We start from the raw sequence: 16,234 nt of genomic DNA on the forward strand, positions 1-16,234 counted from the left end.
CAACAAAACCACATTTTGCATCATCACAATATAGCAATAGGCAACATGACAAAGATACAAAATGTGAAAGACGGAAGGTGGGAAAGAAAGGAAAGCTCACCAATCATTGGAAGAGGTTCCTCAGGACAGCCTGTCCTACTACCGCATCATCTTGTTGTAGGGACTCCAAGCAGTAATGCCTGGTAAAGGTGTGAACGCTGCTCCAGGTAGCAGCTCTGCAAATATCTTTGATCTGCACCCCCGCGAAGAGGGCTGTTGAAGAAGCCACAGATCTCATGGAATGTGCTCGAATCTTTCCAGTTTTCCTGCAGCAGTGTGACAATGCAGAATGGCACTCGTGATCCATCTTGAAACACCTTGTTTGGATAGTGGAATGCCCTTGCTTGGACCCCCGAAGGCAACAAATAACTGTGAGGTTTTTCGAAACCCCTTAGTACGCTCCAAGTAGAATTTCAAGCACCGTTGCACATCTAGCGAATGCAATGTTCTCTCTGCTGGTGTAGCCGGTTGAGGAAAGAACACCTTCAGAATGACCGGCTCATTCAAGTGGAAGTCCGAGGGAACTTTAGGCATAAACCTAGGATTAGTTCTCATGATGACAGTGTTTCTCTTGAATTGAAGGAAAGGTTCTTGGATAGTCAAGGCCTGCAATTCTCCAACACGCGTAGCCGACGTGAGAGCGAGGAGGAGAGCCAATTTCTATGAAAGGTATTTCATGTCAGAACGATGGATTGGTTCAAATGGGCCCTTCATGAGTTGAGAAAGGACTAGATTCAGATGCCATGTCGGAGGAGGCGGACTCACTGGTGGATAAACTCTGAACAAGCCTTTTAGAAATTGCTTGACAATTCTGGAAGATCACAAGGAGGGCCCAGACCCAGTCCTCCTGAACCTTGATATTGCCGCCAAATGGACCTTAATCGATGAATGGGCTAGTCCTGACTTAGCCAAGGACAGCAGATAAGGAAGGATCTGATGAGGCTTGGAAGCGAAAGGATCAATGCTTTCTTTCTTGCACCAGTAACAAAACCTCTTCCACTTAAGACGGTAAGTCCTGTTCGTAGAAGGAGCTCTTGCCTGAGAAAGGACCTCCTTAATCTCACTTGATATGGGTAGGTTCATAAACGCTCGCTGCTCAGGAGCCATGCAGTCAGGTGTAATGACTGCGGATCTGAGTGCAAACTTGTCCTTCGGACATCGTGAGGAGATCTGGTAGAACCTCCAAAGGAAGAGGAGGGGCTATCGACAGCAGATGGAGTTCCGTGAACCAGAACTGCCTCGGCCAAGCAGGGGCTATTAGGATCATCCTGCACGGCTCCACCTTGATCTTCCTGATGAGCCGTGGGATCAGAGGTATGGGAGGAAAAGCGTATGGACAAATGTCCTCGACCATGCTATCGAAAGCGCACTCCCCAGAGAACCTCGATGGGGAAGCCTGCTTGCATAAGACCGGCATTTCTTGTTGGTCGGAGTGGCAAAAAGATCGATCTCCGGTCTGCCCCACTGGCTGAAGACCTCCTACAAAACTCTCTGATTCAATTCCCATTCGTGGCTGACTGAGGATGACCTGCTCAGTCTGTCGGCGTTTTCGTTTAGGACGCCTGGCAAGTGTTCTGCCTTCAGCGATATCACCTGAAGGATCGCCCATTCCCAGATCTGCTGAGCTTCTTGCGACAATGGACGAGATCTGGTTCCTCCTTCCTTGTTCACATAGTGCATGGCCGTGGTGTTGCCCGTCCTGATAAGCACTTGTGAACCTTCCAGGCGAGGAAGAAAAGCTTGCAGAGCCAGTCGTATCGCCCTGAGCTCTAACAGGTTGATGTGGAGGCGTTTCTCCTGGGCGACCAATGACCGCTGACATGCAGGTCTTGCATCACTGCCCCTCAACCCTCCAATGACGCGTCCGTTGTTACCACTTGTGGAGACGAGTTACTTACGAAGGATAGACCTTGGGACAAGTTGTCTTGATCTGTCCACCATAAGGCCGCTTCCTTCATCCTTGGAGTGACCGTCACTCTGTCCTCGAATGAACCGTGTACCTGTTTCCACTGGTTGTCTAGTTGCTCCTGCAGAGGACGCATTCTTAGTCTGCAATGGGGAATTAGTGGTATACACGATGAAATTACTCCCAGTAGAGACTTATAGCGGCGTACTGAAAGACACTTTTTTGTTTGTAAGTCCTGGGCCAAGGTCTGTAATTTCTCTCTCCTTTCCTGAGTAGGGAAGGCTCTTGAGAGCTTTGAATCCAAGATGGCTCCCAGGAAGCGAGGCTTTCTGGACGGGACCAGGGAAGACTTCTCGTTGTTCAGAGTGAGTCCCAGATTCTGAAACAAATTGGTACAAGCTTGAACAGCCTCCAGCGCTACCTCCCTGGACAGAGCTTTCAGTAACCAGTCGTCCAGGTAGGGGAAGACCTGAAAATGGTTCCTTCGCAGGAAAGCTGCTACTGGCGCCAGCACCTTTGTGAAAATTCTTGGGGCTGAGCGGAGTCCAAAGGGTAAAACCCTGAACTGAAAATGGCTCTTGTGAATCGCAGAAACCTTCTGTGTGCTGGGTGAATCGGAACGTGGATATACGCATCCTCGAGATCGAGCGTGGCCATGAAATCCCCCGGGCTCATAAGCTTCAAGATGTCCTGGAGAGAGACCATCCGGAAGGACAGGGCGATGAGATAGGTGTTTAGCTCCCTGAGGTCTAAAATGGGGCGCCACTTCTCTATCGTCTTCCTAACCAGGAAGAACCAGGAATAAAATCCTTGCCCCCTTTGGTTTGAGGGGACCGGCTCTATCGCTCCCTTCCGGAGCATCTGTTGGACCTCGAGCCGCAGGAGACGCTGGTGTTTTGATGGAATGGCTGCCGGGGGCTTGGGTGGAGGGACTTGCGTGAATTCCAAGGTATGCCCTTTCCGAATGATGTTGAGCACCCGACGGTCCGATGTTATCCTGGACCAGTTTTGAAGGTATTTGGTGACCCTGCCTCCAACTGATGATCTCTTGAAGGAGGGTCCAGTAGGAAGAGCCAGGAGGCCGCTATTGGTGCTTGGACGAATCCTGTCCTCGTCCAGCCTGTTTTCCCTTATTGTAAGGCCTGGAGTAGTTGGTAGACTGGCCCTGCCGCTGTTGATAAGGCAGACGGAATTGCTGGGAACCTGAGCCCGTGGTGGAATAGCGTTCGTTGTTGTTGAAAGGATCCTCTGTAGTTACCACCTCTACCTCGGGATCCCTTAAAAGGAGACTTTCGGTATTGAAGGGTCCCCAAGGACCTGGCAGTCTCCGTGTCCTTTTTTATTTCTTGAAGAGTGTCGTCAATGAGTTTGCGGAATGCCTCACCATCAAAGGGAAGATCCAGGACCTTGTTTTGGATCTCAGGCCGAAACCAAGTAGCTTTGAGCCATCCTTGGCAATGGAGGACTGCCGCCCCAGCCAATGAACGGAACGCCGTCGTCGCAATATCCATTGCACGGTCAATGATTTCCATCGACGTTGCTTCTCCCTCCTGCAAGATCTTCTTCGCCTCAGACGTAGACTCCGGAGGCAGCTGGTCAAGGTATGGGGCGACATCACACCAAAGCTGGCGGTCGTACCTACCCAAGATCGCTAGGGCATTAGCCGCTCGCACCAGCAAACTTGCCATTGACGAGAATCTCTTCCCCACATTATCCAACCTCCGCCCTTCCTTGTCCGGAGGAGTTAAGGGAGCAGAGGGGTTACGGGATTTCCTCTGCGCAGCCTGCAAGATCACAGAGTCTGGTCTTGGATGACCCGTTAAGGCTGCCGGACCATCATCGGGTGCTTTGTATTTTTTATCCAGACGCGGTAGCACAGGGACCACCGTCGCCGGGTTCTCCATAGCCTTTAGGCCCTCCTTCCACAAATGATCCACAATAGGAATGGACCTAGTTGATTTCCTAAAAGGTTCCTTGAAATCATATAAGAAACAATCTGTAGTAACCTTAGGCATGGCTAATTTGAATCTTGCAGCAGCTCTTTCCATCAGCTGATGGAAGCCCCCAATGTCGGCTGGCGGGGAATCCGCCAGATCCGGGACTGGTGATGAGGGATCTGGAATGACATAATTCATCATATTCGGTATTTCGAATAGAGTCATAATCCGACTGCTGATCCTTATCCGAGGAATCATCATGGGCCTCTTGTAACCCGGAGGAATCCTGATGGAAGGACATTTGAGGCCGAGGGGAAACTTGAGCCGGAAAATTAGGCGTCACTAATGAGGCTGAAATCCCTGCAGGCGTAGCAGGCGTTGACGGAACCGGAATAGGCCTACCCGCCTTAGATTTATAGTCCTGCAGCATCTTATGCAGATCTTGGAGAAAAGAAGATGGCACTGTAACCATTTCCTGCTCAGAATGGGGTTGCGACTGGGCCGACTGATGATGACCAACTTCCTCGTGTCCGTATACGCCCTCGGAGTCAGTGTCCTGGCATTTGACTAGAAGTTGGGAGGGACTATTGGCATAGCTGTACGAGTCCTGGTCATCCTCCTCTGACTCCCCTTCTTGAAAAAGCATTGTTGGCAGTAGGGGAGACACACTCCTCGGAGAAGTCATCTCTGGCGTGATTCGTGTCACAGAAATGGTAATTCTTTTTTCAGAGGATAATATCGTCGACGGTTCTGTCGTCGACGGTTGTATACGCGTCGACGAGAATCGAGGTCGTCGAAGTCGTTGACGATGAAACCGTCGACACGCCAGCCGTTGTCACTGTCAAAGTCATCGTTATTGTCGACGTCGGCACCATCGTCGACAGCGAGATTGTAACTGTTGTCGTCGGCACCTTAGTCGTCGGCACCTTCGTCGTCGGCACCTTCGTCGTCGGCGTGTTAGTCGTCGGCGTCTTCGTCGACTGTACATTCTCCGTCGACGGTGAAGAAACCGCCGTCGACGGTACCTTCGTCGACGAAACCCCTGTCGACGGGATCGTCGACGACATCAATCGACTTCATCGTCGAGGACTTGGAACTCCTCTCAGAAGACTGGAATGAAGGTTTTTTGAAGGCTGTGACAGTCTTCTCACCTTTAGAAGGCGTAGCAGGTCCTACCCTCTCCTTTACACCTCGGTGAGGAGATTTGCTGGGGCTCTCAGACTCACTGGGGGTCTTTTTTGAGGCCTTGGAAGATCCTTCCATAGAAGGAGAAGGGGAACCCCTACCCCTCTTCACTGACCTTCTTGAAGAGGACATCGACGCTGCATCCTCACTGTCACTAGAGACAGTCTCCTTCCTGGATTTCAGCTTATGGAGCCATGTCAAGAGTCTACCCTCAAAAAGGTGCGACAGATCTTACAGTCCGCAGCCTGGTGGTCAGGATAGAGGCAATAAATGCAGTCTTTGTGCTTATCCTCCACAAAAAGACTTTTCTTGCCACAGGTGGAACAGGGTTTGAAAAGGGCTTTTTTTCTTCTCCATTTCTGACATCCTGGTAGGCAGCCAACAATCCTGAAGTGAATCTGAAAGATTCTGAAGAAAAAATCATGAAATAAATCCTTTGAAGAGTAGAAGTTGAGCAGAGCTCAAAGGAGACTCCCTAAGCACAACGTGTGGTAGAAAATCTGAGGCACTGAGGTTCCTTCAGGAAGGTTCTAAGGGGTGAGGCACTTCTGATTGGCTGAGGTCTAAGTTTGGTCTCTTTTACACAAAGAGGGTAATATGCTACAAAAGAGAATGAGGCCTAGGCCTTTTTCCTTGGTCTTTTGTACCTACAGTTATGGTATTTTTGTTACCGAGACTCCCATTCCGCCGACGGGGAATGATACAAAGCATGGGAATCTATGAAAGTTCAAATACTGGGGTAAGGTCAGCGACATCACTGATGAAATCATCCACAGAACCACTCACACACAACTTCTCATTTGTCCACACACCCACTCACACATTCACAGACCCATACAAGTACTCACACACCCACTCACTGATCCATAGAACCACTCACAGATCCACTCACTCATACAGCCACTCACACAACCATTAACTCACCCATATAGTCACTCATGCACCCACTCACCAATAAAGCCATTGACGCATCTAGTCATTTAGACATTTAGAGACTTACACATGCACTAATATACCCAATACAGCCACTCACATAGTCAGTGACCCATACAGCTACTCACACAACGTATTAACTCAACCATACAGTCACTCATACAGCCACTCTCTCACCCCTACCTTCACTCACGCCCACTCACTCACTCATACACATACTAACACATGTACTCACTTACCTATGCAGTCATTGACACAAGCACACACTCATCCATACAGGTACTCTCACATTAACTCACTCACCCATACTGTTACTCACACCCACTTACTCACCCATACAACAGTTATGCACCCAGTCAATCGCCCATTCAGCCACTCACATACCCAATCACTGTCCTTTACATACCTCTGACATACCCACTTACTCACCTAAACACCTAACACCGGACACTCACTGATTCAACCATACAGCCACCACAAACACACTAACACATCAATACATCCACACACACACCCACTCACCCATACAGCTACTCACACACCCACTCACCCATACAGCTACTCACACATCCACTCACCCATACAGCTACCATCACAGTCACTCACTGATCCATACAGCCACTCACACACCCATACAGCCACTCACTCACCCATACTGCCACTCACTCACCCATACTGCCACTCACTCACCCATACTGCCACTCACTCACCCATACAGCCACTCACTCACCCATACTGCCACTCACTCACCCATACTGCCACTCACCCATACAGCCACTCACTCACCCATACAGCCACTCACTCACCCATACAGCCACTCTCTCATATACAGATACACACACAGTCACTCACATAATATATTTGATAAATAGTATCACTTATTGCTAGGGCACAAGCTATACTAATTTAAGTAATGTAGTAGCCTAGATTTACTTAACACAAACTTTTGGAAAACACTCACACTTAATGGATGATGTCATCAATGATGTAATTTGAGATGTCATCAGTGAAGTCACTGACTATGCTCAGTGATGTAATATGTGAGGTAATAGTATATGTTACGTTATGTGAGGTTCAGCTACCACTAGATCCTGATTAAAATTATATTGAGGTTTTGCTTAGTTTTTATTAGGAGGGTCTGAATTAGCAGGTGGCATTTTTAAATCTTAGCGCAATGGTTTGGGGATGTTATATTATTGCACACTCAGTGGCTGACTAGCTGGAGGTAAGGAAATCAGAATGAGATGGATGAAATTCGGATTTCACAGGAGCGAAGTAGTATTCGTGAAATACCATCAAGTACCTCTGAAAAAGTGTTTTGCCGGACTGCTTTTTGAGCAATAACGGCAGGCAAAAACTTAGTACATACACGTAGACACACACACCAACAAACAAAAAAATATTATAATATTCCTCCTTTTAGTGAAAGCTGAAGTAGTGGTCAAATAATTAATTGCCAAAGTTAATGTTAAGAAAACTGCTACCAACGTTGAAACGGCTGCAGAATTAGTAAACGTCCTTCACTGTACACATACATCGATGTTGCAGACTTTGGGCCGGTGCAGATGTGTAATTCCAGGCACCCCACAAGTATGGTGTTCAGTTTTCAGCACCCCAACATTTTACACAGGACATGAAATCTGCAAATTTATGAAGAGCAAGTGAAGCAAATTAGTGGAATGTGAAGACTCACCCAGTAAAGGATTGCTGTTTCTACTCCCTGGTTTTGGGGGTGGTACTGGTGGCTGCTTCTGGGTATTACTTGGGACTGCACTGGTTGCAATACTGGCAGGAGGCACAGTCCTTGGGGCTGGGGATGGTGCGACAGAGATGCCAGTGGTGGCATTGGAAGGGGGAGCCCCGGAAGCGCTGCTGCTGGAGAATGTTCGATTCGCGGTACTGTGGTCACTGTGAATGCCAGAATCCCGGGGTCGCCCCTCACCAGGCTCCTGTGAGGCTGACAGAGGTCTCTTCGGGGGTAGCAAAGGCTGCTTGTGAGGAATAACTTCACGGGTAGGATCCACATCAACACTGGGAGGGCGCTGCCCCGAGCTCAAGGGGCGCTGTCCAGCACTTGAATCTGAAAAATAAAAAACAAACAATTGAGTTTTGAAAATGAAAGGAATACATTTCACGATCCACTAAGGTGACCAAACATGAATGACACCTCGACCAGGGTGCAAAGAAGTGTGCACTGGGAAACTTGGAGGAGTAAATGGACAGAATATTGCCAGCAGCACTATTTTGGACAACCAAAAACCCTCTCTTCCAACATTCGCCACACCCTCAGTTGCTGACAAAGATCCCCAAGCTTTCATAAGGGTCATTTACAACTCCTACCACATTGATTATCCTGCCTGAAAAGTTTTACCTTGTCAGCAATGCCTCCTGAGTAGCCCTGCAAGACTGCCTGATGAAAGCAATGGTACGTTTTAACTCCTTCACTCTGCAAGCCATGCCACTCAAACCATAAAGTAGTGTAACACATAAATGTGCATCTCGTCACTCCTAGAAGCAACTTTGGTGGTGTGTTGGCTGTCAAGAAGTGCAAAGAGCAATAACTATGCAATAATAAAGTGAAGCATGTCGGGTTAAGAATGAATGAAAGATTTATAAAGCGATCCGCTACCCCAAACCAAGTGTCTCCATGCTTTGAGGGGAGAAAAACGATTTCGTATTTGAGATCTTAAATTACAAAGTGGAATCATAAAGGTGAGTTTTTAATATGTTTTCTCAATCTGACATGGCTGGATTGTGCCCGTAGGTAGATAGGTAAAGTATTCCTTGTGCTGGAAATGGTGGTTGACAGAGCAGTCCCCAAATCTCGCCTGTTAAAACTCAAAAATTGTTAACAGATATTCTAAAGCAGAGAGCAGCGAGAGAGATGGAAGGTGCCAAGAAAACAGAGGACATACAGGTCTTTTGAGTGGTTAGATAGCTGGATTTATGACAAGGCTTAAACAGGCATCTTTCAGCAATTGCTAGCCAATGGAGGTTTCGTAGCAGTACTGTAATAGGTTATCTTCTGTTAAGGTCTAAAATGGTACGTGCCACTGGATTCTGTACAACCTGCAATCTGTATAGCAAATAATTTGGAATTCTTACCAACAAAGACTTGCAATAGTCAAGTCTAAATATTATCAATGCCTGTATCAAGGTTTTCCTGGATGAATAAGGAAGAAACGTGAAGATCTTTCTACTGATGCTAAGAAGACGAAAATAGGCCGAAGAGTGTCTTAATGTGCTCTTCAAAGGAAAGTTTACAATCAAAAATTGATTCTATGTTTTGGGCATGTTCAGAAAGTGCAGGAAAGTAGCCCAGGTTGGCTGGCCACCAATTACTAGTCCAGAACATAGGATTGCTAAAGAAGACTACTTTTATTTGGATCTATCCACATGGATACTTCTTTAAGATTAGAGGAACAGTTGAGAGCTGCTTACTCTACATTTCATTTAAGTCTCAGAATAAGTTGTGCATATCTGCATAGGCATGAAACAAAGCCATGTGAATCATTGAGCTTGGCTAACGGAAGTACGTTTAGGACAGACAACGTGAGGTTGAGGGTTAATGCCCAAGGAACTCCAGTAAGGGGTGGTTAGGTGGAGGGATTGGGGCGTGGCCTTAAAATGGCCCAGTTCTACCCTTTGAGTGAGTAAGTTCGTTAAAAAAAGAAAAGAACAAGTTGTAAACAGTTCAAGGGATATACGAGGCAGATAATCTAAAAGGACAGAGTGTGGGATGTATCTAACCATATCAGGGTAGCTACTCCTCAGTCAGCCTGAATAAGCTGTATATCATCTGCGATTTTAGCGGCCACATTTTCTGTACTAAGTCCCAAAAACTGGATTAAACCAGGTGGAGAAGTTGGAGTGTCTCTAAGAAACTCATTAGCTGTTTATTAATGAGAGTTTTTGTAAGCTTTGGTCATAGAGGTAAAAGAGAAATCAGATGAAAGTTTGTCGAAACGTTAGGTTCAATCGTTTTTAGGGACGGGGTTTAGTAGTAGGGTAACTATAGATGCTTTCTAGGTAGAAAGTGCTTTACCTGTGGAAAGTAAGGAGTCGCATATAGTTGTGAGGTAGGGGATAATGAACCTAGCCACTTTTTAAGCTGACAAACATCCAACGGAGAAGCTGAAGTTAAAGAACCTAAAGTATTGGCTACCTGGTCAGTTGTTGCAAGCTCGAAAGAGGTCCAGGATAGAGCGAGTATGCAAAGGCTTGTGTGCTGGTACAACTGTAATAAAATTGGTCGTCAGATTGCTTATTTCATCTTGCAAGAAATGTTATTTTTAGCAACCTGGAAATAATGCCTAAAAAGCATTGGTTTCTACTGAGCCTGTATGCCAACAGCTGTAAATTAATCTGGGTTTATCCCAAAAGTCCCGTCGGACTTCCACCTAAATGAACCTGTGGTTCTGCGTTCCTTCTTTCCAAACCCAAGCATGGCAACTGAAAGATTGTTGCATTCTAAGGATCTCAACAATGCTTGAAATTTTACATTGGCAAAACGAAAACATTCAGGAAATCTAACCAGCTATTCGTAGCTTACAGCAGACCTAGGAAAGGTCTACCACTTACCAAGCAGAGCATCTCCAGATGGATTTCTGCAGCCATTGCTTTCTGTCATGACCAAGCTAGACAGCCATTGCATTCCAAAGTGAGAGCGCACTCCACGAGAGTTACGTCCACTTCTATGGCTCTCTTTGCAGGGGCGCCAGTCATTGACATTTGCAGGGCGGCAACATGGAAGTCGCCGCATACATTCACTAGGCACTACTGCCTGGTTACGGAGCTGAGGAAGGATGCAGCAGTGGGACAAGCAGTGTTCAGCCATATATTTCAGTAAGGTGAGCCTTCCTCCGGCCGTCCATCCTACTCTGGTATGCACATTTCTTTACTAATACTTATTGTGGATGTCTAATGATGGTTCATGCTCGCATGATGTGTATTATCTAAGAAATAGTATATGCTGTTCCATCAGAAATGTGCACTCTGCATTGCTTGCTACTCTGATTCAGGCATGTGAATCTATGAAAGACACCCATAATACTGGATAATAAATGCGTTACTTACCTGTAACTGCAGTTATCCAGTATTGGTGTCTTTCATAGATTCACATGCAACCTTCCCGCCTCCCCTGGAAGGACTCACCTAACTCTCTCAGTGTCACGCCTCCTTAGCTTAGTGCGTACGAAAATCTGAGTGACTGAGGCTCCTGCCAGGAAGGTTCTAGAGGGAGGTGATAGCTTGTTTAGAGTTTGGTCCTTTTTACAAAAGGACATGGATATGTTACTAAGGAGAGGCCTTTAGGCCTACTATTCTCTATGTATGTCTATAGGACATTACTTTTCTATGTACCGGAGACTCCCGTCTCGACGATGGGAAATGATTCAGGCATGTGAATCTATGAAAGACACCCATAATACTGGATAAGCCCCGTCTTTTTCGGATTCGGGGGCGAGTTTTTTAGGTTCTTTCTATCTGTGACGTCATCCGTCACTCACCAAAAAACACGCCCCCGATTCCGTAAATTTCAGAGCTTTGCGGCAGCCATTTCTGCCCGACTGCGTCCGGCCCTTTCCCCCGCCGCGAGTGAAGGAGGAGCTGAGACCGGCAGCGTTCAGAGCCGGTGAGTAGGCACATAAAGTCTGTACATGAGTGCAGAGAGACACCGAAACGTTCGATACCACTGCACACATCCGTGGCATGTGCCCTTGTTTTTTAAATGTCTTCTGTCCCTTTCCTATCTTCTTCTGTGATTGCTTGAGCTTGCTATTCCTTCCCTTGTCTCTCTTTTCCTCTATCCTCTAATGTATTTTCTCTCATTTCCTCTCCTCGCGTTCCTAATGCTGGCACAATGATCATGGCAGAGGAATGATTCTCTCGGGGCCCAGGCTCCTGATTTGGAGCATCTAATAATCGGTCTTCAGCGCGCGTGCAGCATTGAACGAGGCCGAAGCGGAGCATAAGAGCTCAGGGCATCTTCCTGGTGGCAGGTGTGATGGGCCAGCCCCGTCGGCTATTGATGACCATGCTCACTGATAAAAAAAAGCCTTTGCTAATTACCCCTGTACGGAGCCTGCAGCATATTTCGCCCCCACTGCCCCCTCCAATTCTGCGAGTAACGTATGCAGAAAACTGATGTGAAAAATAAAGAAATAATGGCAGGGAAAACATCTAATTGTAATCTCTTGTTATTTTTTGCATGCTTTCACTTTAATTTTTGCGGCCTTTGTCGCACACACCACGCGCGGAATGCTGTCATTGAATAATGGCAGCCATACGCAAATACGGTGTCTGACTTTTGACCATCAAACATGCCATGCTCTTCTCGGTCACAGTTCCTAAACTGGTCTTTATGCACTTCGACTGCTGACGGCAGGACATATTTGTCAACATAGGTTGACAAAACAACTATGCAGTGCATAAAAAGTGCAGTTTAATAACAAGGTATCCTATAGCACATAACAACGTGAACAGGGGTGGTGGGTCAGTTGCAGGCAGCGAGCAAGGTGTCCTGGCAGACACCTCTTTTACACAGTGGCTTAAATCATCGGGTTTTGAACCGCGGGTGAGATCTCCAGGCCACTGGCTCAAATTCAGGGAACCTCTCGTCTCTTAGAGGGCCTTGGTAACGTGAGATCCATAATTCTAGGTTATAATTCATGTGTGTGTACAGAGCTTGGGAGTGGCTGACGTGGCCCTATGTATACACACATGTGACACGCAGCACCCAATTGCAACCGATTTTCCAATTCTTAGTTTCTGAGTAACAGTGCCTTTTAAGATCTGTGTCAGCCAGCTCAAAAATGTCTCGGTTACTGCAAAATATGCTAACAGTGATAACATGCATAAAACTCAATTCATGCATCTTGGTTCTAAAGAAGTGATCTTTAATTGTCAACACAAGCATTCTATATTACTATGAATGTAGATGCCCAGCATCATACATATCTAACCAGTGAAATTGTGCAAAACACAAACTGAATGATCTCTTGCCACTCAATGTGTGCTCTCGTTGGTCAAAGGCATTGCACTCATGTTTGTATTATTGAACAGAATGGTGTCGCTTGCAGGTTACACTCAGATATTTATGGCAGGTGCATTAATCCATGGAGTGGTCTTATTAGACTTCTAACCTGTAGGTGGCAAAGATCTCTGCTAAAGGTGCATTAACCCTCCGAGTTGTCTTATTGAAAGTGAAACCCTGAATTTTCAGGTACAGGTGCGTGAGCCTTCATCATTTTTCTAGAATTCTGTCATGGAGCCTGCAGATTACGCACAGATCTCTGTGGCAGGTTTGTGAGAGGTTTGTGAACCCTATCAGTTGTCTCTCAGTTTTAACACGCCTATGCCTGGCAGCGACCTGTCAACACGTATCCACTCCCTCACATGTCCCCTCCCTCTAACCCGCAACCTGGGCTCTTCATCGCTAAGAATGAGGTCCAACAATAACCTTGACTATACATCCAGAATACTATGAATCGAAAACGCCTCCGGACCGCTCGACCTCAACAGCACATCCTGAACCTCTGACTACCTCAAAGTCGCGTCGCCCTTCAGGCGCCAGACAATTTTAATCTTTAAACGTGTATGAATCTATTTTGCTTTATTGTTCTATACTTGTCTTCTCCACATCCACTATAAAGAGCTCCGATACCCTCGGGTCTGGCCAGCGCTATAGAAAACTACTAAAAAATAAATAAATAAATAAAAATGTTTGGAGATGACATACTATCTGTAATAGTTGCATTAATCCTCTGAGCTGGCATACTGCACTTCTAACCTGTGGCCTGTAGGCTACATAGTGTTCTTTGACTGGTGCCTACTGAGCTGGCTTATTGCCGTTTCAACCTGTGACCTACAGAATTCAAATCTCTGCAGCAGGTTTGTTAACCTTGTATGCTTCCTTACTAGAATTCTTGCTTGTAACCTGCTGCTGGCCCACAGATCTCTGCTGCAGACATGCACCGCCTGAGATGTCTCCCTGTAATATTTGTCAGCCACCTGCAATTCACAAAAAAAATCTGTATCTGGCGCATTAACACACTGATCTCTCTTACTAGATTTGCAACCTTTCGCCTGAGGTTGTGCAGCAGGTTTGTTAGCAGACACAGACTTGCCATAGCAGGTGAGATTTGTTCACCCATGGCAATACAGATACTTTCGGGAGTTTTTTTATCACTTGTCTCTCTCAAAGTGTTAGACTTGGGATCTTTCGGCGTATTTCCCCTGAGTTTTTCCTTTCAGCCCTCCCGGTTTTGACTCTGTTTTTGCTGGTGTAGTGTTTCTGTGCACTTTTCGCACTGCTGATCAGTGGTAAAGTGCAAGTGCTCCTGTGGTAAAGTATGTTATGGATTGGTGTTTCCATGATTGGTAATTTGGTTTTCTTGTCAGCCCCTAGTAAAGTGCACTGAGTGTGCCAGGGGCTGGGAACCAAATGCTACGCCTGGGCCTGCAGCACAGATTGTACCACCCATGTGAGTAGCCCGGAAAAGGTACCTTAGACCTGCCATTGCAGAGTCTGTGCACAGTTTGTAACGGTCATGTCGACTTGGCCCGTGCACACACTGGCCAGTCTCTAACCTTCCCTTTTCTTACATGTCAAGCACCCCTAAGGTAGGCCCAAAGTACCCCTGTGGGCAGGGTGCAGTGTATGTGAAAGGTAGGACATGCCCTGACGTGTAGTGCATGTCCTGATAGTGAATTACAGCCCATTTCGTTTTTCACAATTGCAAGCCTACCTGTTCCACATAGGACAGAATGGGAAGTTTGTTTATAACATCTTATAAACATAACTGGCCCTGGAAACTAGGTGGAAAAATACAATGTAGTATGCCTGAACTCAGAATCTAACAATGCATCTTTTAGTAAAGGTGATTCTTAGGTCTAGGACTCCGTCGCACTGCGTAAGCAGTGGGCGGAGCTCCAAGATTTTATGTTTTAGTGTAGCAGGCTTGAACCCGCCCCTCTTCTCAATTGGCTGGCCTCGTAAATGCTGGCCAGCCATTGGAGGAGAGGGGCGTCACTCCCTTTAAGCACCGTCTTTTTCGGATTTGGGGGCGTGTTTTTTAGGTTCTTTCTATCTGTGACGTCATCCGTCACTCACCAAAAAACACACCCACGATTCCGAAAATTTCGGAGCTTTGCGGCAGCCATTTCTGCCCGACCGCGTCCGGCCCTTGCCCCTGCCGCGAGTGAAGGAGGAGCTGAGACTGGCAGCGTTCAGAGCGGGTGAGTAGGGCTCCATTTTGAACTTGGTTACCTCTTGGAGCTAGCAGTGGATTGTGAAGGTGTCTTCTGGTGTCAGCCATCTCCTTTAAGTAACGCCGGTAATTTACAGCTCTTCAAAAATGTGCAATTAAGCATTTTTTTATTAAATTGTTATTGTGACCAAGAAAACAGCCAGGCAATATCATAAAACCAAATGTTTCCTTCAACCACCTCCAAAGCGAGGGGCGTGTGGCCTCATATTACTCTTTTTGAAGATGTGTGGTAATATGCGGTGGAGAACAACCCCTGATTTTGAGCTGCCGCGCAGCATAACAAGTGCAAATTATGTTTTCTCGCCAATGTTTACACTTCCTTCCTAATGAGGGAAGAGCGGAAGGCGAGGTGGCTGGCTCCGTTTTCGTACTTCTCTTCACCAACTGCCATAGTCTGGTAGTAAACCGGGCGCTCAGCTGGCGCTATACAGGGTGCAAAATACACAAGATGATGGACGGAATGTTACACAATGGCAAAACATTCACCCCCAGTCACAGATCTGGGTTTAATCCATCGTTATTTTGCTCACCAAGCAACCCCAGTTCAGACATGGCCATATGCAAATCAGTCTTGACCCTGCGCCTCATGGGAACAGTTCAGCCTGAACTGCCAAGCCATGTCTTCCCTGGACCGGAATCAAGCATCCTAGGGTCGGTTTCTGGGTATCAGCCGTCTTCAGCCAGGATAGCTTGACTCCAGTGGCTTAGTGAGCACGGGAACCACGTCTGGGTATACCCTTCCCACATACGGTGAACAGCAAAATACACAAGGTGCAAACACCGGTTGCTCCTCTGATTGCCTGTATTTGGGCGCGGCGCTAAATTAGGCGGCAAAGGACGTCGAAACTGGAAACTAAACTGCACTGCATGTTTAACTCCCAATTTAGCATATAAAGGGAAATTATGTCGGCCTCCCCAGGAAGAGATACAGCCACGACATTTCTTCTAAATTAAAGCCCTCCGTC

General features: G+C 46.8%; 1 protein-coding gene across 7 annotated transcripts in view; it reads right to left on the minus strand.

Annotated features, from left to right (window-relative positions):
• Window positions 1-16,234, minus strand: part of PHACTR4 (phosphatase and actin regulator 4) — a 597,089-nt gene that overhangs the window by 240,862 nt on the left and 339,993 nt on the right. For all 7 annotated transcript variants that reach the window (XM_078682591.1, XM_078682596.1, XM_078682592.1 and 4 more), the window contains one exon: window positions 7,694-8,080. In XM_078682591.1, the coding sequence (XP_078538717.1) occupies window positions 7,694-8,080 (387 nt within the window). The remainder of the gene's footprint in view (window positions 1-7,693; window positions 8,081-16,234) is intronic.

The sequence above is a fragment of the Lissotriton helveticus genome, chromosome 3_1, assembly GCF_964261635.1.
Source record: "Lissotriton helveticus chromosome 3_1, aLisHel1.1, whole genome shotgun sequence".
In the NCBI taxonomy this organism is placed as follows: domain Eukaryota; kingdom Metazoa; phylum Chordata; class Amphibia; order Caudata; family Salamandridae; genus Lissotriton; species Lissotriton helveticus.